The sequence below is a fragment of the Rhopilema esculentum genome, chromosome 21 (assembly GCF_057945365.1).
Source record: "Rhopilema esculentum isolate cy_ngs chromosome 21, ASM5794536v1, whole genome shotgun sequence".
NCBI lineage: Eukaryota > Metazoa > Cnidaria > Scyphozoa > Rhizostomeae > Rhizostomatidae > Rhopilema > Rhopilema esculentum.
Genome location: NC_142835.1, coordinates 8,104,232 through 8,126,705, shown reverse-complemented (window position 1 = coordinate 8,126,705; position 22,474 = coordinate 8,104,232). Strand labels below are relative to the sequence as shown.

At 35.2% G+C, this 22,474-nt stretch overlaps 1 protein-coding gene across 4 annotated transcripts in view; it reads right to left on the bottom strand.

The window, feature by feature from the left end:
• The window catches only part of LOC135684166 (phospholipid-transporting ATPase IF), a 35,443-nt gene that overhangs the window by 11,991 nt on the left and 978 nt on the right, over positions 1-22,474 (bottom strand). For 3 of the 4 annotated variants that reach the window (XM_065199596.2, XM_065199597.2, XM_065199594.2), the window contains exons 2-26: positions 15,371-15,514; positions 14,510-14,599; positions 13,539-13,625; positions 12,816-12,923; positions 12,111-12,239; positions 11,305-11,408; positions 10,325-10,375; positions 9,852-9,916; positions 9,519-9,550; positions 8,800-8,849; positions 8,353-8,509; positions 7,573-7,657; positions 7,012-7,070; positions 6,584-6,640; positions 5,932-6,021; positions 5,294-5,356; positions 4,577-4,681; positions 3,868-3,911; positions 3,579-3,721; positions 2,271-2,374; positions 1,920-1,991; positions 1,558-1,599; positions 1,029-1,096; positions 866-920; positions 314-462 (exon numbers count right to left, since the gene is read on the bottom strand). In XM_065199596.2, coding sequence (XP_065055668.2) covers positions 314-462; positions 866-920; positions 1,029-1,096; positions 1,558-1,599; positions 1,920-1,991; positions 2,271-2,374; positions 3,579-3,721; positions 3,868-3,911; positions 4,577-4,681; positions 5,294-5,356; positions 5,932-6,021; positions 6,584-6,640; positions 7,012-7,070; positions 7,573-7,657; positions 8,353-8,509; positions 8,800-8,849; positions 9,519-9,550; positions 9,852-9,916; positions 10,325-10,375; positions 11,305-11,408; positions 12,111-12,239; positions 12,816-12,923; positions 13,539-13,625; positions 14,510-14,599; positions 15,371-15,514 — 2,153 coding nt within the window. Of the gene's footprint in view, positions 1-313; positions 463-865; positions 921-1,028; positions 1,097-1,557; positions 1,600-1,919; positions 1,992-2,270; positions 2,375-3,578; positions 3,722-3,867; positions 3,912-4,576; positions 4,682-5,293; positions 5,357-5,931; positions 6,022-6,583; positions 6,641-7,011; positions 7,071-7,572; positions 7,658-8,352; positions 8,510-8,799; positions 8,850-9,518; positions 9,551-9,851; positions 9,917-10,324; positions 10,376-11,304; positions 11,409-12,110; positions 12,240-12,815; positions 12,924-13,538; positions 13,626-14,509; positions 14,600-15,370; positions 15,515-18,158; positions 19,604-22,474 lie in introns of those variants that run through there. The other variant, XM_065199595.2, reaches the window with a different exon arrangement.

Here is a 22,474-nt window from a genome sequence, read left to right as displayed (position 1 = left end):
ATGATTACGTTAGATTAAAGATTATATCAATTCTGAAGACCTGGTCTAGTCATTTGTGAGCTATGGTTGAAAGTATCGAAATTTTGTACAAGGACACAATAATGTAACGTAAAGATAATATCTTGGTTTGACGACCATTTTATATCCCTTTTTGAGGAAAACAAGACACCGATTTTTGCCCATCCTATTTAGGTTGCTTTTTATGTCAAAGGTAAAAATCCAAAAACAAGGTCAAATTTCACTGGTTAAGGTCAAAAGTTTGCAGAAGGGTGAATGGTCAGATGTCGAAATAGACTATCTTGAAGAAACCAACCTCCTCTCTATGTCCTCTAGAGTCGATTTAACCTCAACGGCAGTTTTCTTTTGAACCAAATACATAATTTGCATGCCATGCTGAAAATGGCCGCATGAATGACTAATGTTTACAGCGGTTTCTTGCTTGTCTCCGGTCAATACCCAAACCTAAAGGTCAAAATGCCACTCACATCCAAGAAATCCAAAAAAATTTCAAATCGTTTAAAGTTTGATAAAGAACAGTTTATGGGCAATAAAGATAAAATATATATATTCAAAGAAAGTCAAATAGCCAAAAGCAGAAATTAAATTTTCGGGGCAATTAAAGTAGCCCCAGACTCTTTCATGGTACTACACCCACGTAGTAATCCACCCGTTCCGCATTGCAGCACCCAGCTTTTGTCTAGATTTTTCATCTCTAGTGAGCTAGAACGGATAATTTGGGTCTTCATAACTCAACCAAATAATTGACGAACCTTTAGGTCACCATGCACTATTACTACGATAACTATACCACTTCAAAATACATCATTAGAGACTCTTGGAAAAAGGAGCAAAGATTTTATAGTACCTTTATCCCAGCATGCCTCAGGGACTCAATAGTGTCTTTAACACCGTCTTGCAACCTGCAAGACAAAAATATCAAATGAAAGGCAGATCTCAAAACACCGAACAAACTACATATTGCAATCAAGTCATTAAATATGAGTAACAGAAATTTTGTAATAAAGTACCTGTCCTCGACAGCAGTTGCACCAAGCAATTCAAGATCTCGTTCGACTTCATCGAATACTCTTGCAAGCTGTAAGAAAAAATTAATGTTAGAAGTAATATGTCAAAACTTAAATAACAAAAAAAGAAGGGGAAAAGTTTGAGCAAAGAATGGGCTTTTACACAATATGTCTTGAACTATGCAATAATAACAAAATTTAGAGTCGAAGAAACTGAACATCAGCGATTTATCTGGGAAAAAACTTCTTGGAAATACTATCTCAGAGTTGATCAATGGATATAAAAAAGACGTCAAAGAGAATCAATGGATAAGAGGTGGTAACTCCACATCTTTAAATAGCCTACTAATCATAACGAAGCTGCTCTTTGTCATTCGACCTTCCATACACTGATTTGCAGCTCATTTCCTACGCAACTGAATTGAGATTTTCGATTATTTCTGAAATACCAGGATATAAATCGGTAGATTCTCTTGATTTGTCATTCAGGTTCAGAAATATTTGTTCAAAAAGTTTGAATTGAAAAGAAAACCTGTTCTTCTCTATCTGTTATGGCCTGTTGAGCTGCGATAAGCTAAAACACCGAGAGAAAACAAAATATTCAAGGGTTTTGAGCAAATTTAGTTGATCCTAGAAATTAAGAATATAAGGCAAAAAGGTGCAAATAAACATTGCTGTTGACACAATAAGATAATTAATGCAAGACTGACAATTAGATCATAAATCTAGCCCAAAATTTTTGGTAAAACATTTAAAAAAAATAAATTTAAGAAAGAAATTTTCCTCCTCCAAACGAATGCTCCTAATAAGAAAATTAGAGAAGGAATTTTGTGCCTTGGCAAGATACCTAAAAAATTTTTCACAGCACAAACAGATAGATTGTCGATCAACTACCTTTGAATCATACTCTTTGAATTCTTCCGCAGTGAACCTTCGACAAGCAATTGTCAGTGTCCGTAGACCAAGCTAAAACAATAAAACAAAAAAAGTTAATAAAATGGTCGAAAACTGCATTATGCTCCTTCAATAGTTTCATCGAGCCTAAAGGCCAGGATATTATTTGTCATGTATCACTATTTTATACTGCATTTTAACCGGGCTCATTTACAAACAGCTTTCTTGTAGGGAGGCTGATATCATTCTGTAATCAGTCTATCTGTTCCGGTGATTGCAATCGCTGTGTTCCAGTGATTATCTACTGCCTCGCTACATCAAACAAAAGTAATCATGCGGGTGAAAACAAACCTCGGCATACTGATCGATGTGATCACGTGTTTTATCCACGTGACCAGATATGACTCTGTCCAAAACATGTGACTCAGCTCCCTTGCACAACATCAACACGTCCCCTGCGGAGGAACGAGAAAAATGTATCAAACAGCCAGAATTTGACAATGATACATTAGAAAATCTGCAAAGCGGCTATTTAGTAGGACAAATGGTTAGAAAAAAGGAAAGCAAGAAGGGTGTTAAAACTTGATAACAAATATGGTTGCCAGTGCTAAAGAAACAATTTTTTTAATTGCTTTTTGCAATTAATTTCAAAACATCGCTACAAGAACAAGGAATTTTAAAAACCTAAGTCGCACGCTCAAGACTCTTCCTTATTATCTTAATCGAATCCAGATATCGAATGAGAAGTCACCAAAGTTTCTAAATTCATTTTTAGGGATTGAAATCTTAATGGCTTAATTAAGAAGAAGATTATAAAGGATGAAACGGCATTGATGGTATTGGATGCTGATAAGCTTTTTGACACCTCATATTTTGAGCCTGACAAGTGAAATAATTAATGAAGGAGAAGTTTCAAGAACCACAAGTTTGATTCGATCTAAAATCTCCCCAAATCTACTTTAAAGAAATCGTATCTCTGATGAGGGTCGTTCAAAATGCATAATTTAGACTTTCAAAAACGGTGTGGTGAAAAACGGTTTTTAATTTGGGAGATTTTCTAAAATCGCGTTTTCAGGTCAAGAATGGAGATACGATCACGAAACTTAAGTCCTACCGTAAGAAATTTGGTGTTGGGTGGATGCAGGAGAACATAATGACGATAATTACGAAAACACAGCGTTATCTGCTCTCAGATTCTTAAATAGCGCTTTGGTCCTAAGTGGGCATCGCCTAGAGAGCCTTGGATGGCAGTCTATAAAAGCCTTGAATCAATGTTGATTTTGCATGTACTTCTTGGGAACTGAATTCGCATAGAGATCAACGTGTCAATCTTTGTTTAGATACCTAAGTCTTCTCCGGCCTCCCTCTCCCATGAAAATTTTGGCTCATAAATGCGCTTTTCATAGAAACGTTCAGCAATGCTTGTGTTGCCTTTCCTCGATTGCTTGAAAGCTTCAGTTGCAGATACATGGCTTCCAAAGGGCTCTGCAATTTAGCTTTAGGAAAAGGGATTTTGAATCCGGAATGAGTTTTCATACAAAGTATGTAATATATGACGTTGAGGAATTAAAAAAGAAATGTAGAAGACAACGTGTGAATGTCATATAGTTTATACTCTGTTGACAGAAGTACTTAGCAAAAATGCAAATTACGACATACCTTCAGGTGTTTCAAGAATGTTGCTCATTCTTTTTCTCGCAGAATCAAACTCTAAAACGTGAAGCAACTTATATGATTTAACTTCTCCATCCATTTCCAACTCCATGTTTTCGCCAGTCCTACCTTTGAACACGATGCCAAATCTGCAAAGCAAGAAAACATTTTGAAAAAAACACATTCGTGTAGGTTATAAAGTATTGGAAAACCGAGTTAGCAACAGGTCCTTGGCAAGTAACAGAAATTCATAGAGAGTGTTGTAAAAATTCAGAATTGATAAAATAAATTTTACCTTGCAGCAACTTCAACAAGGGCTTTTTCGTCTGGCGATGAGGCCTAAATGGAAACAAACAATAACTTAATTCGTTTTCACTCAATGACTAATTATACATGCAATAACTAATTATACAGCCCTTAATTTTGTAATTTATCAGAAATTAATCATTTCTCGAAACTTCAGTTTTCAACTTTTTCAGCAACATTATCACAAAATGCATGATACACAATGTACGAATAAATACATTTTAAATCCAAAAAGAGAATTTCGTACCATCTGGTGTTACTTTTCAGACACGCTATATAAATATATAGCGTAATATACGTTAAAATGAGTAGCTCAGATTCCTTTTCCTCACGAAGAGCTAATGTCACTTCAATTTGTTTTTTCTCGTACAAAGGATAACTAATTGTTTGCCTGATGATCGCATTAACGCGGAACACAGAACTTAGAACACTGTTCTATACACCAAGTGTGTACAGCCCTGTATACGGCATTGAGAACTATATTACAGTACTTTACATTATCAATTATTTAGATTATGATCAAACGTTGCACAACACCCGAAATACCACTGCTTGGATTATGTAAATTTCTTTACAAGTATATGTTTACATAAATGTTCATTAATCCTGTTCATAAAAGCAGCTAAAGTCCATTTCAAACAAATATTATATTTACAATATTCACAGTAATAATTGGCACCACTTAAAATCCTACACACCTGGTACGCATACTTTTCTTCATCTGTCTGCTTCTCCTCTGGCAGTTTTTCAGCCTCGACCGTATGACACAAGGCCAATGTTATCAAAAAATTTTTGACGTCATCCTGCAACAGCCAAAAAGCTACATTTAATATAAACGCTGATACATCAACTTTTGATTCACGCGCAGCTGAAGAAGATCTTGTTGAGGTTTCATAGCTTATAGGTCCTGAATTTAAAAGTTCATTTTTCATGGCATCGTCAAACGATATCCAAGTTGCCTTCACGCTTTACTGTTTTGAATCTTACACATCTAACGTTTTAGAATTTGTATTCTTCGATTATAATCATCATTACGTCAAGCTAAATTTATTGATTCTGTTGCGTGTTTATGTCACATGTTTGTTTGTCACGCTGTTGTCTTAGTAATTCCTTTTTTGGGAAATGTGTGTCACTGTCACCGCATTTTGTTACGTTTCGCATTGTCTACAATCAAGCTAGGCCTTTAGCCTAGCCCACGATCATCGGTCATTCCACCGTGCTAAAAAAACCAGTTTCTCTAAACTTTACGTAGAGAGGTTGTGATCTTACAGAGAATGCAATAAGTATGTACAGATATGACGGTTCAATGCAAATCAGTCAATTTTTAGTTACTTGCTGGTTAGCATTTACATTTTTAACACAATCTTACTGATAAATGTATACTGATGTAAACAATGCAAAATTGCGGTACGTACAGGAAGACTCGTCTTTTCTTGAATGGTATTATCTTGCATATCCAGAAATCCTTCGCTTTCCTCCTATGAGTTACAAATTATTAACGTAAATAAACAGAAAGTACAAAAAACAAGCAAAAAATGTGAAAGCAAAACTTTAACCAAACCGCATTCTTTTTTGGAAAGTTTAAAGGGGGGCAATAAGCATCAAGGCAAAAAATCGCCACAATTTCAAGGACACTTTTGGCTGGGTGACAAAGATATTAATGTATAAGAAGGAAGAACCGCAGGATAGGCTGTCAGCCGGATTCTTAAAATCTTGCAATGAGTAATAATACGAAAGATACTTAGGAACAAAGCAATACGACGACGAGAATAATTTATTTTGAGAATTTTATCTCGTTACATTGGATTCTCGTCGTCGTATTGTTTTGTTCCTGAATATCTTAAAAGATATTAATCTCATGATTAATGAACCAGACATCCATGACAACTTCTGCGGTGCAATCAGATAACATTACTAGAGTGGCTTTTGTCGATTCATATGGAGAAACGCGTCATATTTTTAACATGTCATAATTCAAGTGCTCCTTTGGTTACCAAAAGAAAAACAGTGATGAATTTGAGGATAAAAGCTTGACAATATCTTATAACCATACCGAATACTGTATCCCATTCACAGAGCATTGCCTGAACTGCATGTCATTTTCGGTCAAAGTACCAGTTTTGTCACTGAACAAGTATTGTACCTGTCATAGCAAAAATGTTGCAATAAAAAACATACTCCATTTAAAGGTTTCAGTGCACAGCCTGTATAGTACCAATACCTTTTAAACCAATATTTGTCTGCTAAGATAAAATTTCCAATAATTCTAACATTATGACCATCATTTCTATAATATAATTAGTAAATATTCGAAGATTATGCAAGCATAGGCCAAATTCAGAAACTAGCGGACCAGATTGTTTTTTTAAACCCGAAAGTTACTTTACAACTCACAGTGGAAGTAGATTGCAATTATCTACAATTCTATTTTGAGATGTAATTTTGCTATGATACGTTAATATACTACTGTAACGAGAAAAAGTTGCAAATGAATTTCTAGATCTTTATGAGATCAAATAAAAAATCAGCTTTGATTATAATGATTATGTACATGATGTAGCAACCCGTGCCAGCATGACATGGGGGTAACGTATCCCAGTAGTTACAAAACGAAAGACTGTTAGGGGGGCACATCCTCAATTTATAAAAAGATTCATTGTCACCTTTGTGTTGAAACAAGACAAGTGACCAAAAGGATATATTACCTGTCCAAGCTCTTCGTTTAAGTCCGAGGTGTTGGCCTTGGCAGGCTCATCAGTAGGCTGAAAACAGCAATATTTTAAGAACTGGTAAAAAAGGAGCATGAAGATTTAAAAGGGAAATGATCCATAACCTAAAGTGATTGGCATAAGTTCCAAAATTGCTTAATGATATATGATATATGCAAACAAAATATATAACAAGTTCCAAAATGACAAATGTTGACAATTACAGTCAGGAGAAAGAAAATGCTAGTAAAACAAAAACCTCCAAAGCTAATGAAACAGTAATGAAATTATTTAAAAACAGCAAAAGGGGAGTAACATTATGAGTGTCTTATCCACCAAGGGGTAAGTTTACCAAATATAAATATTTGCAGTGCTTAATGGGCTTTCAGTAAAAATGTTTTAGATCGAACGTCAGTAGCAAATACCTCATGATACATTTCCATGTCCCAGCTGAAAAACAGAGAACCACAAAACTTCTGCAGCTCTAAGAAGAATTACAGTTGAATATTTGTATATATTTATGAATAAATTTATGATTGATTATACTTTGAAAAATAAAAACAGTCATGGTTCAGTGGCGAAATTCGAAATCAGCAAAATCAGGGATTCTGTTGCCAAGGAAAACAGTCGCGGATTCCAAAAAGTGGTGAAATGGACGTCAAAATTGCAAAGAAGACTTAATTTAAGCATTCCATTCTCGAAAAAAATATTACAGTAGACATTACAGTAGAGGGAGAACTGGGTCAAAGACCCGTCAATGTTAATTAAAATGTCTCCTCAACTGCGTATGGACAAAAACTGTGATTGTCGACCAACTAATGAAAATTTGAGACAAATCTGTTTTCGAAGACAACGCTCTGGCGACATAAAGGTAGCAACTAATTGAGCATTTTTTGAAACTGCCAGCTGCAGCAAACTTAAACCTGGCGCCAAGATGGGCTGCTTCAAGCTAAAGCGATATTTGACCCAAAAAAAGAGCCACTTACCAACTGTGACGTACAGAGAAATTGGTATGACGTAGTTGAATAGTATAAGGAAAGCAAGGAAGTCGACAAAAATGTTCAACGCATTCTGCAAATAAATTTAAAAAGTTAAAAATGTAGAATTTCTAAATATAACGAGTAGAAACTTATCATATCAAAGCTGAATATACTGAAACAAAGTTTGTTTTATCTTTTAAGACGGTTATTTCTAAAACAGTTTATCTTTTTGAATGCAATAGCTAAAGTTGTCTTGCAAAACACAAACTTCCAATTCCATGATAAATCCACTTAATCAACCACATACACCGAAATATCGACAAAGAGAAAGATATGATTACAAAACCAAGATATTGCTACATATTTCATGCCAATGACCTTTTTTAAGAAACATATCAGCTGCTACAGGCGTTGATGAAATGGTAAATGCTGTTTATGTAATAATATATCTATTCAATCTTTACTTCAGCTGATAACGTTATGTTCTTAATTCTGTCGTGCTTGATATGATTTTCGATGTCCACTTTCGGTTTTTACTTTCCGGTGCTTCATTTTCCGGTTTTTTTAGACTCATGTCGGACTTCGCATGAATCTGACTATTTTGTCTGATCTGAAGAGACCCAACTTATGTATGTTTGATTGTATAATTTATCTATATACCTTCGATGCCATTAAAAAAGAAAGAAGACACTTGCATTTGACGTTAATTATTATCATGATTATTATTCAGAGAAGCTTTCTGAGGGCACAACTGATTAAAAAGTGATTATCACACAAACTAGAAACCTTCTCGTTATCTTTTGGAATCTTCATCGAATTACCCCAAATATACCAGGCTTTGGCCCCCTCTGGCTTTTCTTGCCAACCATATTTTAGCGCTGTGCAAATGGTTGCCTCGACCAACAAAATTCCAAGGAATACCAACAAATATGTGTTCATTGTCCTAAAAAGATGAGAAGAGGAAGTGTGAAGAAACACCACTTAGTTCTTATGGTTTGAGGTTGGGAGAGCAATATTTCGTACTTCAGCCTAGTTCCAGCCTCCTGGGCCTTCCAACAAAGTGACTATTTTCAAACAAAGTGACTTGCTTAGCAAGCCTCAAAAGTGAAATTTTCTGATAAAACCTTGACAAGACATTCAATTATACCTTTCTGCGAGAGATTTGTAACAATACAGGCACTGGAATCGTGAAAAGATGATGATAAGATGCGGTACAGAGTAACATAAACAAACCTTTCAACGGAAGAAAATTTTGTGGCCTTTTCTTGTTGGTTTAATGCCATCTACAAAATACAGTTTATAAGTTGCCACCAACAAAGAACAAGAGCAATATCTAAATTTGTGATCCTGAATATAACTCTCAAAGATAAATGTTACAACCTTTGTGACAATGGTCTGACAGATCGTTGGGCAAAATACTAGCATCCTTGATTAAAAAAAAGATAGTGAATCAACGGAAAGTCGTCAACATGCCTGCAGCCTATGACAAATAGCACAGTGTCATACCACTGTAACAGTCAATAGTATGCTTTAACCTTAATTTAACAACACAGCCAGTCAAAGTTTGGCTGGGCCAAGGGCATTGACAAAATTTTTGCGTAACAAAGAAGGGACATGAAATAGAAAGAGGTGTTGAAGAAGCAGGGGCATTGAATATATAATGTATCTATAAGTAAATTTTGCTGTCATTTACACAAAAGACCTAAAGACAAAAACCTGTCTCTAACGAACCAAACAGTGTACAGATTATATCAAGCGCACCCGGCCAAAAAGTTATAATTATTCACGTTCTTTATAGATTCTATTGGCATTAAGTTGGATTAGAAAAGTAAACACCTAACCAATTGAAATACCCAAGGAAACTTTAAAGGACATTGAAGATGTTCTCTTCCCAGAAGAGATGCTTCTGTGTATTCTTGAAATAGTCATAACTATTTAGAAATTATATCTACCTTTGTTTCTTTCCCTGTATACACAGCCAAACCTGTAACAAAAACAATCTTAAAGTTGACAAAACGACCAAGAAAATCTCACTATGATACACACTATGACGTCAGTTTGATTGGCATATACGATAACCAGATAGATCAATAGTTTGTAAAGTTGAAAGATGTATTATAAATCAAACAAAACACAAATAAATATAAAAGTTATGATTTCTTTAAAGATATTTTGCAAGGCACTTGTAGAAAAACTAGAGCTGATACTCTCGAAGAATGCTTTCCAAATAACAAAACATTTTCAAATTAAAAAGCAAAGGGGTAAATGGTTTAGAAATGACTTACCAAAAACATACGGTACATTTTTTAGCCTTGCGCCCCTAAGTAGTATATTTGATGGTCCCAATGCACTATAAGGAGAAAAACGTTAACACAATGAGCACAAGAAAACTGAAATCTCAACACTGAGTCAATACGTCATTTACAAAACAACATTGATTTGTCTCATCAGAACGAAAAAAAAAACAATCAAAAACATGGGTTCTTAAAAGTCAAGCAAGGCAAATATTATCATGTATGTTATTTTTCATCAAAACTAGGAACGATCTCAAGAGTTTTGAAATTAATACACTTTTCATCATCATTTTATGTATTACCTCTATCCTTGTCTATACGGTTGACTAGGGGTTTTAAAAGCTTATTACAAGCATCTGGAAAATCGCCTAAAACTTCCATAAGGCAGAAAAATCATTAAGTATGAGAAAAATCAAAGCAAAGGATAATTTTATTGAGGATTCTTAAAAAAGCGAGAGGCGTACCAAATTTTCTCTTCGCTGCCATGATTATAAAACTTCATCCTTCCATTGAATCTGCAGGAGAAAAGTACAGAAAAGGTTTACAGGGAACACTTCCACAGCGACATCTCATCGAGGTGTTTTATTGTAGCTGTTTTCAGATTACAACATCTTTAAAAACATACATACTAGCATCGAAATTATTGCTCAGACAATTCCAGCTTACAAATAAATTTTCAAAAGAATTTGGAAAAAACTTCAACTGTTGAAGCCAATCAGTAGCGGCGCCACGGGGGGGGGGGGACTGGGGGGACACGTCTGCCAATTTTCAAACAAAAGTAAGTCTTAGGCGTTCCCTTCGGATAAAATTGGCGTTCCCTGTTGGTAAAAGGGCGTTTTCTGGTGGTTAAAAGGGCGTGGCTTAAATTTTTTTGGTTTGTCCCCCAGAGCTTAGTGGCTGGCGCCGCCATTGAAGCCAATCATGAGTGTATAAATATTAGGAAATTCTACGACTACCCCCTTCGACTTAAGTTCTCTTAATTTTTGCATATCTGGTAGTTTTCCCTCAAAATTTTTCTTAGACTCAAAAAAAGAAAATAAGGTCTTTGACTTTCCTGTGGCCCCTGGATCCAAGAATTAAGCACTTTCGGCGTTACATGGTGCCTCTTCCCATCCTCCCTAAACTCCCCTTTTGAAATTCTTATCTGAGCCATTGTCTGTTGCTTACAGTTATTCCTTTATGCTTTCATGAAAAAACTCATCATGAGAACTTTTTACTTAAAGAAAATGCCTTGAATCATGGAAAAGAAAATACCATGCATTTGAAACGCAATTTCAATAAGTTTTGCAAAACACACACAGATAAATAAGTCAAAGAAGCTGCAAATGAATCATTAGAATAACAGCATGCATAATTGATTTTGAAGCTAATTGTGTCAAAAATATGAGATGAGAAAATGACGGTGTTTACATCAGCACAATCTTAACAACTGAAACAAACTTACTTGTACATATCATATTCAGGGTGGTCACATTCTACGACTGCTGTTAAACCTGCAAGCTGATCAGCCTCCTTCAAAGAAGCAGTCTCTGCCAGTGCTTTCCGAACCTTGAAAGCGAATATAGAGAATGTAAGGGATTAATGGACAAAACGAAAAAACAATTTAAAGGTTTTGAATATTGAGTGTATTGGTCCTAGGGCAACGGCATAATAAGTTGGCTGCTGTAGGCTGGCCAGTCCCATTTCTCGCTGCCTTTTGCCTCTCCATTGCTGTTACCAGGTATCCACTAGCTGTTGGTCGAACAGAAGGGGAGCATTCTCAACCTTTAGCGATGCTGTTAAAAGCTGTAACCTTTGGCCATTCCATTCTACTAGAGGAAATCGACCTTAGCTATAGCCTCAAGAAGGAGCATTTATCTAGTAAGGGAGCAATTGATGTTCAAGGACAGACACTGTTGAGTAGATTAGAATCAGAGGCGGACACTTGGTCAAATACTGGAGGGAAGGGCAAGCCTATTGTATTGATAAGATGACGGCAAACATTCCCTTCATGCGACCTCTCCCTCGCCCCAACTCCCTCAGGTGTCCGCCACTGGTTAAAAAGCACATGAAATGCACAAGGCTAAAATACAAAACTAAAGCGAGACCAACACTGGTCCGAGGCCGTTGAAGAAAAGTCGAAAACAATTTGAAAAGTTGATTCTTCCATAATACGAAGATACCTTACAACAAACATTGGAAACAAGAATTGTTCTGATACGCTTCTAGCAGGAGCCCGGATGATGTAAGCTGGTATATAGAGCATCTTACCTTTAAATTAGTTTCACCATCTAGATTGGCAGTTGTGATGTGACACTGTCCTTCTTCGTGGGGCGAAGACAAGACGACAAGGTCGCACGGAAATTCTTCGTCACAAAAGACTTTTACTACATCACCAACCTGAAAAACACATGTCAATAACATAAAGTTGTGTTAATCTAAGAGTGTGTTAAAGGATAGATTCATTGATAATTTCTAAGAAAAATAACAATAATGCAATTTACAAAAAGCCGTAACCAAAGATTGATGCACATCTGTTACACATTTAACAAACTGTTAAAGCCTTGAATTATTTTTATATAATAGCATCTAGAGTCATCAGCAGAATAAAAACTTTGAACCATCTAAGTTTCCTTTTTTCCAATTGCTGAGCGACTAATATACTGTTTTCAAAAAACGTTCTTTCACTTAAAAATCGCATAAGGTGGGAATTCAGACAAGGTGGTTTGGTTAGTTAGAGACTTTGTAGGCCTAGACAATATTTTGCGGTAATGTAGTAATGATATTTCAATCCAAAGAACTTCTCGCCGCTAAAAATTAATATGCAATAGGGAAATCAAATAAAGACACCCCAGCAATCAGACAATTGACATCTTAATTATTAAAAATTCAAGATTCAATCATAACAGAGTTCAAATATAGTACTACATAGCATATATAAATTGATTAACTGATAAATGATAGCGTTGAAGTTACCTTGATGTCTTTCGAGAAGACTTTCTCGATTGTGCCATGCCTTATGACTTCGGTGTCTCGATTATTCACTTCCTTGTCTGCTTGGTGTCTTTTCCAATCTTCATAACCCTAGAAAAATTATCATTAATTATTTATATGATACCCTTATTCAAGCGATAATTAGTGTAAATCTAGAAAATTCAGTCTACTTCAAACATACTGTTTGTAGAGGTTTTTGAAAGAGCATAGTCAAAGACTAGAGTTCATGGGTTCTAGATTGATGATCTATTTCAATGAACTTTAAATATTTTTCAATGATCACTACATCCAAATACTGTGCATGGACATGAGCCACACATGCAGGAAAATATACGTGACGTTTTAATTGGTTAAATAATGCTTGATGTGTTTGGGATTCGATGACAGAAATTGGAAAGCAGATGGATTTATGCCATGGCTAAGGCTCTTTGAATCTGTGAAAATCGTGGGAAACCTACCAGGGCAACAGAAGATAACATAGATAATTGCAAATCAACGGAGAAAAACAGTGAATTACTTTGAAAATTGCATCCATATGTTAATATTCTTGTGTTTTAATCAAAATCTCTTCAAATTCTAAAGTCTGATAAATTGATTAATGGTTTCGTAGAAAGAAAAACAACTATTTAGCGGTTGCCAAGGCTGTTAAGTAAGACCGAAAAAATGCGAAAAAAGATTATTTTGATAGTTGAGCGACGCACTTACCTGTTTTATAGCTGTTACCGTTATTACAAAAACTAGTGGTAATAGACTTGTTGTTGGACTCACTGGGGTCCGGTCGAGTATGGCAAACTGAAAAGGTGACATATACAATTCAGAGCTATTAAAAGGCTGGAAATTATCGAAGCAAAATTTAATGCGATGGACAATTGAACTGCTTTCTGGCTGAATCATATAACCCAAACATGCGTATGTTTTACTGAGAAAGCCTTGTCTTTGAAGAAAAACACGGATGTCTGAAAGCCTACTTCTAAAGCAACGATGAAATGCAAAGAACAATAGAATCATTAGCAATCAAGATTAAAAACAGCTAAAGCAACCACTTCAGAAAAACTTTCCAACATATCTCCATTCCAAAAAAAATTACGACCGGCCTTTCATTTCCTTGAATATTTTTTTGATGTATGGTCAATCATGGGATCCTAAAGATTCTCCGTAAATATCACCCAAGGCAATCTCTACGTCGTCAGGAATTCTTCATTATATGCCAATCATCACTGAACAATTCTTTTGTATGGCCATTTTGTATGTCTTTTGTTTGATTAACAATTTTTAGCATGGCCAGGTACAGAAAATCCCTACGTTAGAAGGCGTTAACAATTTTTGCACATAAAAACTTGTTTGAATCGTCAGGTACAGAAAATCCCTACTAAGAAGGACTAAAAAATTAGAGAATCTATAGGCTGCCTTTCTGGGAAACCAAATTTTTAATTAAAGAGTCTACTTCAGCCTTACAAACAATACTTATAGGGATTCTCCCTTAAAGAATGATGTCATAGGAGACACCCCTTTTGCTTTAAAGCAACTATCAGGCTCATTATTTTTAAGGACAGAGTTTCTGATTATGCAACTCGCCTTCGAAACAAGACCCAAGACACAGTCTAACCCTTGTAAAAGTAGGTTCTTGTCTGCAGAGATTAAATGTTTGCTGAAACTGCATTTCAACAAATTCTTACCTGAACAATAACTATACACAGGAAATAAAAATTTGCTACTCTTCGAAACTGCTCAAACAGGTTTTTTGGAATGAAATTCCATACTTTATACTAAAATGAAGAAAAGCAATGAATATCAAACATCCATCAAATATTGTAATAACAGAAAACTACCATATCCATAGCCACACAAGATCCATTAGATTATGGCTAATAAGCTACCATCTATAGAAATAATCAAATCAGGACAGCAGACCCTAATCAATGATTGATCACTATAATCGCAAACCTAGATTTGGTGCTCATGATATCTCGTCACCTTTCTTGAGCATTATTTACAGAATCTTTTGAAACACTGAAGAGAACACGTTTCAAAATCACTGACATTCCTGACAATATTGTCCAAATTTCAAAATAAATTAAAACTTTGAAATATTAATTCTGTAATAGCCAATGGCATATGAAACCAAACAGCCAATTGTGCCAACGTTTCCCAAGTAACCAGTGACTGTCTTATATTTTACAACTATAAGCTTCTGACTGCTTTGTGTGCTTGGACATTATTACTCGTTCTAAAAACTGATTTTTTGGAAGGGAGTTGTCGCACAACAGTCAAAACCAAACAACCCCCCCCCCCCCTTCATAGCCACGGCCCAGTGTTTACTAAACATTTGTTAGAAGAATACGATACCTTGTTATTAGTGCATATAAGTGCATGTAGAGACACTTGTAATCGTGAAATGTATAAATTCTTGTAAGTCAGTATTTCTGGTACAAGTGAATGAAAATGCTCTAACTGGGGTATGACGTTTTCAGTACAGTTGCTTTTTACTGAATTTCTCAGAAGCGGTCAATAGAAAGAGAATAAAAAATGACTGATACCTTGGACGTGATAACAACGTTATCTGCGAAATGTTGGTGCAAATCATGAACATGAACACCTGGTTCTGAAGTTGGATGTCTGCCATTGGCATAAACTGTTCGGTGCTCGCCTCTATCTATCTCTCTTTTACATAAGAAAAAGTCCTAAAAAGAGAAGAACAAAATGCATAAATGCTATTGATATTAAGTCTAAGGAGGACTAATCTTGGGCAAATGGCTTTCTTTGACTCAATGAGCTTTTGGTTTGAGCGCTTTTGGAGTATGGATGGAGATGAATTATCAGTTCTATGAAGGCTAACGAATATTAGGCTGCCTTTTACATATCCTGTTTTACGTAATTCCAATGCTACAATCGTCATCGATATGATGGCCATCATGCCCATTGCAAACGAATGCATTTGGTACGACTACCCAAGCCCCCTTGGACACCCTAGATACAAGGTTGCCAAGTCTCACGGTTTGGCCGTGAGACTCACGGATATTCACCTTTTCTCACAGTCTTACGACAGGAGTTACTTTTCTCACGGATTTTTTCCTGGGCCTCATTCTTCTTTCAATTCAGATCAAACGCCTGTGTGGTTGCTGAACATATTTCATTCCACTACATTGTTTATAACAATCACTTGCCCAGAGCTGTTGCGCGAATGATTGTCAAACGCGTTAATGTGTCAGTATTATAATATGTCTGTGATCATTGATTGTCGCTGGCTTACATTTCCTGATCTACTGGAATTCGGAATTTTTCTGCCCCCAACCCTGGACACCACTAGCTGCGCTTGTGAAATCTCACAGGTATTATTTTTTAAAACTTGGCAACCTTGTAGATAATTTATGTAACGATAAATGGGCACTTACAATTTTCATAAGAAGAAGTGCCCACTTTGCTGAAGAAACGAAAAGTCTTAGGAAATCCGCTTTGCAAACCTGGTCATTGTATGATCAAAATGTCATGCACTTTCATGTTATCGTGGAAATCTCTCAACCTATTACCTTAATAATACGCTTTTGTTGCATGGTTTAAGAATGGACCACACAGACTACAGGTAGATAAGCATTTCGAGAATAATTTAACTTTGTTTTCAAGTACTCGGAAATTTTAGATCCAAGGTTAATGTGACACCTGTTTTGTTTATGCTTAATGGTTTGCAAAATAGTCATAAATATTATATATCTCTTAACAAGACAAAACTTAATCGATAACATTATTGAGATAAAGTAGACGGTTTAAACACAACTCTTACAATGGTTCCTATTGAACCATTCAAAATGGCGAAATGACTTTCAATCAAGTGGGGGAGGAAATGGGGTGATACTTATTCTTGAGGGGGAATGCCAAATAGGTCATTGGCAGGAGGCCTAACAAATTTCTCGTGATCACGCCCTTAACACGGTCAAAAAGCAAGCGCATTTTCAAATGCATACGTTTTATGTTGGCATTAGGAGCACGCAAGAAATAGGCGAATAAATTATGATCGGAATTCGTCGTAGTAGTGTAAATGTGGCCTTACTTCAAGCAAGAAATTTGAAAAACCTTTCTTCGTTCATGCAAATTGTTTTCAACTGAAATGAAACAAATTAAAACGCAAAAATGCGCGGTAACAGTATTTTCTGCCATTGTGCGAATCGTCTTTCACTTTTTTACTTGAGGATTTCTTACTAGTCTCATCCGACGGTTATATATTTGCCATGATTACTATGTGGTACCAACAGAATGTCAGATTTTTGTCGCGGAACATCGCTACCTAGCCTACCTTTCCATGTTCCCCGAGGCTAAGGGATAAACTTTCTGTTATACCAAAAGGAAAAGATCAGCAAAACTTGACGTATTACTCTCATAACTGTTATGTTTTTTCCGTCTCAAAAGCTTCACACATAAATTGTTAAAGCCAGCCTTTGATAGACAAAATATCTTAAAAACTTCAAAACCTTATTACGGAATTCCAACACAGGACTGAAACAACTTAAGACAGAATCTGCATTGCGAAAATTGAAATATACAGTCAAAACGAAAAGTGACGTGAATAGGTTATAAGCGAAAAATATTTAGGAAGAGAAGATGCATTTGGAAAATACAAACTTAGCTCTTTTATTTTCCGGATCGTACCGGATTGTAATCTAATATACGATTTAAATATAAAGGCAAAAATGAACAAAGAAAGTGGCAGATGTGTTAGATAATTTCGATACTGGGATATTTCAGTCAAAAAATGGTTCAATTATATAACATGGAGACATCAGTTCATAAAAATGAGAATAAAAGGTTAAAGAAAGCAGTATTATTAGTGAAACAACTTAATGATTTAATTTCAGCGAGTAACGGGAATGCAGAAATTTACTTGAAATTATCCATAAAAAGAAAGAAGATATCTTTTCACTTTTTGAAAAAACTGGGCTAATTACAGCTGTTCGTTATTTATCGTTGATTAAAAAACAGTTAACTGCATGAACGGCTATACATAATCAGAAACAGATCAAAATACTGCTTTCGATCACTGGCTTTTTGGGCCAAAGATTTTATAAGATCCCGTGCGTTGTATGACAAATTATATTTCGGTAACTTGGTGACTTTAATGTGTTTATAAACCATAATTAAAAACACACATACACGATCAAAATGTGTTCTTAGAAATTTGATCAAGATACTGCTTTGACAAAGTAATAAAGGACTGCCTTATACGAAGTGAATGATATTTCGTTTACATTCCAATTAAAAGTCGATCAAGAGTAAAAATATTATTGAACACTCAAGTTGAGAAATCAAAAAAGAAGAATATTGTAGTAATCTCACCTTCACAGAAGGCATCTTCCCTGATAAAATACAGCTCTAGGCCAAAAACTGCCGAACCATGAATACAGAGCAACTATTCATTTGAATAACATTTGTTTACAGTTGATAAGGTAGGGTTACTACGGAACCTCTGTAGATTCACAACGACATTTGTCGTAACAACCCTCGAAACTTCGCAAGACTTCAAGAGGCGAACTCTGCAGCAAAAAATCTTCTTCGTTTCGTGATTTTACGGCAAAACAAACAGCTCACACTGGCGTCCAAATAACGACATGAAACTTTCCGCTCGGTACTTAACACTCACTGTGCTTAAAACATGGAGTTGTCTTCATGAACTAGCCACATACAGAAAGACAATAAAATCAAGCAAACCGCAAGAGCTTTATTCTGTCCAGAGTTTGCTTCTCATTAATTATTCATTGGTGAAATGTCGTTTGCAAATCATGCCGAAATTGTCCCCGAATTAGCGAACAGAGAACTTCCAAAACCAATTCTTTTTAGTCCAATAATCCAGTAAACGAAATATGTATGGCTTTCTGTAATATTTCTGTGATTAAAACATCATTGGGTAGAGAAGATATCGAAAAAGGAGATGAAAAAAATCCAAAATGTTTTGTGGATACATGTTTTGATTAGCATAATTAGTGTAGAATTGAATTTAGCAAACAGTTTATCTTAATGGCAACGGCTTTAGAAGCCCCATAGCAAAACATGCAGGCTGCAATATAGTAATGTTAGAAAGCAACTGAAAAGTTGCATGGTAGAATTGCAGGAAAGCTGTCAATTTGGATTGATATAGCGATAATCTTTTGATATAGGTGATTGAAACATTTGGTCGTTGCATAGCAATATGATTTTAAGCCTTGATTTATAAAAATAAGACATAGCAGTATTTAGTTAACTTTAAGAGAAATCTTTGGATGTGACTGCTTTTCGGATGGACACAAATATTGGATTGACTACTAAATAAGAAAGGTTAGCAGCAAAATAACGATATTTTTATATAAGATATCATAGAAACTGAAAATCAAAGCGAAAATATTTCGTGTTTACTTTGCCGGTGTTAATTTGCAAATATTTGCATTGATGAGGGGATACAGACATATGGGCAAAAGAAAATACGGAAAAAATTAAAAGCCCGTGAAAAAATTATAAAACGCGCATGCATCGCACAAAACAACAAAATTTTGTCGCATTCTAACGCGCAGGTAATTTCTGATCATTAAACTCAGTTTTGCATGCATATAGAATTGCAAAAAAATGGTGGCTGGTGCTAGATACTTCAAACGACCTGATCAATGAGTAATTTAGAAATATACTCAATGACCGCTCATATTTTCAATGATCAATACGGCAACCCGTGAATTTGTTTTCCTGTTCCCATGGATTTAGCAATACTGTAATATCTTAGTTACAGGAAAAGCTCATCAATGAATTACGGCTGCTAGATACGAAAACTAAACATTATAAGCCGAAAGTTTTGAACAAACAGTATCTTCTAAGTCCAAAAGTATTTTCTGCAGCAATATGAAAGCCAAATTTCAAATGGAGGTCCAGTGGGCCAATATAATTCGCCTAACCATCATAGTTTAAACCGTTTTAACAAATAACTTTATTATGGCGATGATATCATTGCAAACCATTAACAAACAATCCAATCATAGAACTACCGCAACTGCAAGCTTTATGCGTTAAATTCAAGCCTGAGATTTCAATCAAACATTAAATCTCATACACAATCTTGAATTATGAGTGCATTACACTACCCCAAAGGCATCGTAGGTTACTTACTGATCACACTCAGTTCCCTCAAAGAGCTTTCAAACCTTGACTTGTCTCATTATAATATAAAGTCCAATATGTTAGAAGAGTATCCATCATATAAATCTGAATCTAGATAAGTTTGGTGCATAAAATCTTTACTATAAGATACGCACTGCATTGAAACAAACATTATTTTTTAGTCATGATTTAGGACAAAAGCTTTGATGGATATCAATTGAAGAAATTTGAAATTCATGATAAGGGTAATAGCTTGAAAGGTGGAAATAGCACAGCTAAAGACACCATTTTTCTTACAGAATTATTCGCAAGGTCATTAAAGAACTCCATGCTTTGATTGGGCACAAATGATTCATTTCCTGTGCAATTTCGAATTGTTAAAAAAGATGAACAGTTTGCAAAAAGTTGATTTGATTCTAGATAAAGGTTTCAGAGAAATTTGCTTACTTTTAAACATAGTCCAGGAAAGTGACTTTATTTTGGTGAATAAACTGATGCAAACAAAACTTTCCTCAAAAACAAACAAAAACAGGGCATGGTCTAGGTATCATAAATGAAACTCTGCTGCCTTTGGATTTCAACAGAAGATCCAATTGAACAGTGGAAACATTAAATGAAAAAATTGAAATAACTAGCATTAGAAGAAGGAAAGGTGATATAACAGCACAGAAAATCCCCTGAGAGCTTAAAAATTAAATAGAAATGCCTTTAGTTATACAAACAATACAACAAAAAGGACTTGAAAATAGAATGGTAGGGACCATAGACAGTGCAGAAAGCTGCGTAGAAGCTGAAGATAACTGTATAATGAAAATATGAAAGATGATTGGTGATTTTGCAGAAAATAAAATGCCATGACAGGAAACAGTGACGAGGCAAAATGTACTACTTTTCTCCTAGACATCCAAGTTTTCAAAAACATATCTCTCTAAGTAGTTACTCAATGCTGTCTAGGCTTCCCAATAATTGCTATTTCTCTAAACCAAGTTTCTGGGATTGAATAGCATGAAGCAAAAGACAGTTTTTCTAGACAATAATTTGATGTAACAATTACATAGTAGAAATTGTGGATCTAGCATAAATCTAAAGAAGTTTAAGATTTGGCTGTAAAAAAGCAAATTTATTCTTTTAAAGGAAGTGCAAAGATATCTGAACAAGTACTTCATTTTACTACCAAAAGGTACTCAACCTAGTGTGAGTCCCTAGAGCCCATTTTATAGGTAATGTGTCCATATAAAAGGACTGCATATACCAAACTTGTCAAGTAAAGTCAAAATAACAGCTTGTGATTGACTAGTATACTTGTGTTGCAATACTGCACACATGAAAAGCTAACCTTGCCGCAGATACTAGATAAACAGAACGATTGTAATTGCTGGGGTGATGACATGTAAAATCACATGTTTCTGAAAACCCCCGCAGAGTTGCTTGCTTTAACTGGACACATTACTTTTAAAATAGTCATGGAGACTGGTTCACATGATCTCTCCCTCAGTATCTTCTCCTTGACTGACATTGACTGTCTTTGATCTCCATAGCTCTTTATCCCCAGATGATCTTAGGGGATAGATACTGTATACAAATTAAAATCATAGGGAAAAGGGGGTGTGGTGCTATGGGAGCTCAACCCCCATTATTAATGCCAAAACAAGCTGTTCTCTACTTCTGCTACGGTTTTTGCAACATTTTGCACTACCCCCCAAAGATCCTCTCTAAACAAATTGCAGGCATTGTCCTCTGAGTACCCAAAACAACATTAACCAAATGTATTTCTATACTTTTCTTTTTATTTAGTAAAGAACATGGTTTCTAAAATAACAAATGAAACACAATACTAAATAAGGTAAATAGTTTGCTAAACAGTCCGTCTTCTACTGTCTCTAGATAATTTTAAATTTAGAGACAGGCATCTTCATTTTGCTAAGAGCAAGACCTGATTCGTGCAAAGTATTTTCAAAACATGTTTTAACATTCCATTCACTGTACTATTCTAAGGACAAAATTGTACAAAATAGAATTGCGGGTATCCCCTTCAAGGTTACTGGGTGCTTGAAAGTGAAAATACTAAAATGTTATGCATAATTTTATACAGGACACAACACAACAATCAATCTTTCAAGAATCCTTTAGAAATTCTTAGTTAGCTATGTTCTTTTGATAGTAAGACACTTGTTAGATTCCAAAACAACTTATTGCAAAATTAACTCATACCCCAATCTATAGTTTAAACCCACACCACATCAGATATAAATGGCAGTGTTTTGTTTTAAACCTGTAAGCTTGTGCCTTATTTCTCACTATTTTGTGTGAATTTGCATCATTTGAGATCATTTCAAAAATGAAACTCACATCTGGCATTTGAATTAAATTTTGAACAAAATTTCATCCCAATCTTACAGAGATTTTAACAGCTTTGTCACTTACATTTTCTACTTTCTAAATAAATCTACACATAAGGCTACCATATAGTCTGCTGTTGTTCACTGAATATCTTATCTTGTTTTCATGATTCAAATAATATTGAACAGAAATTT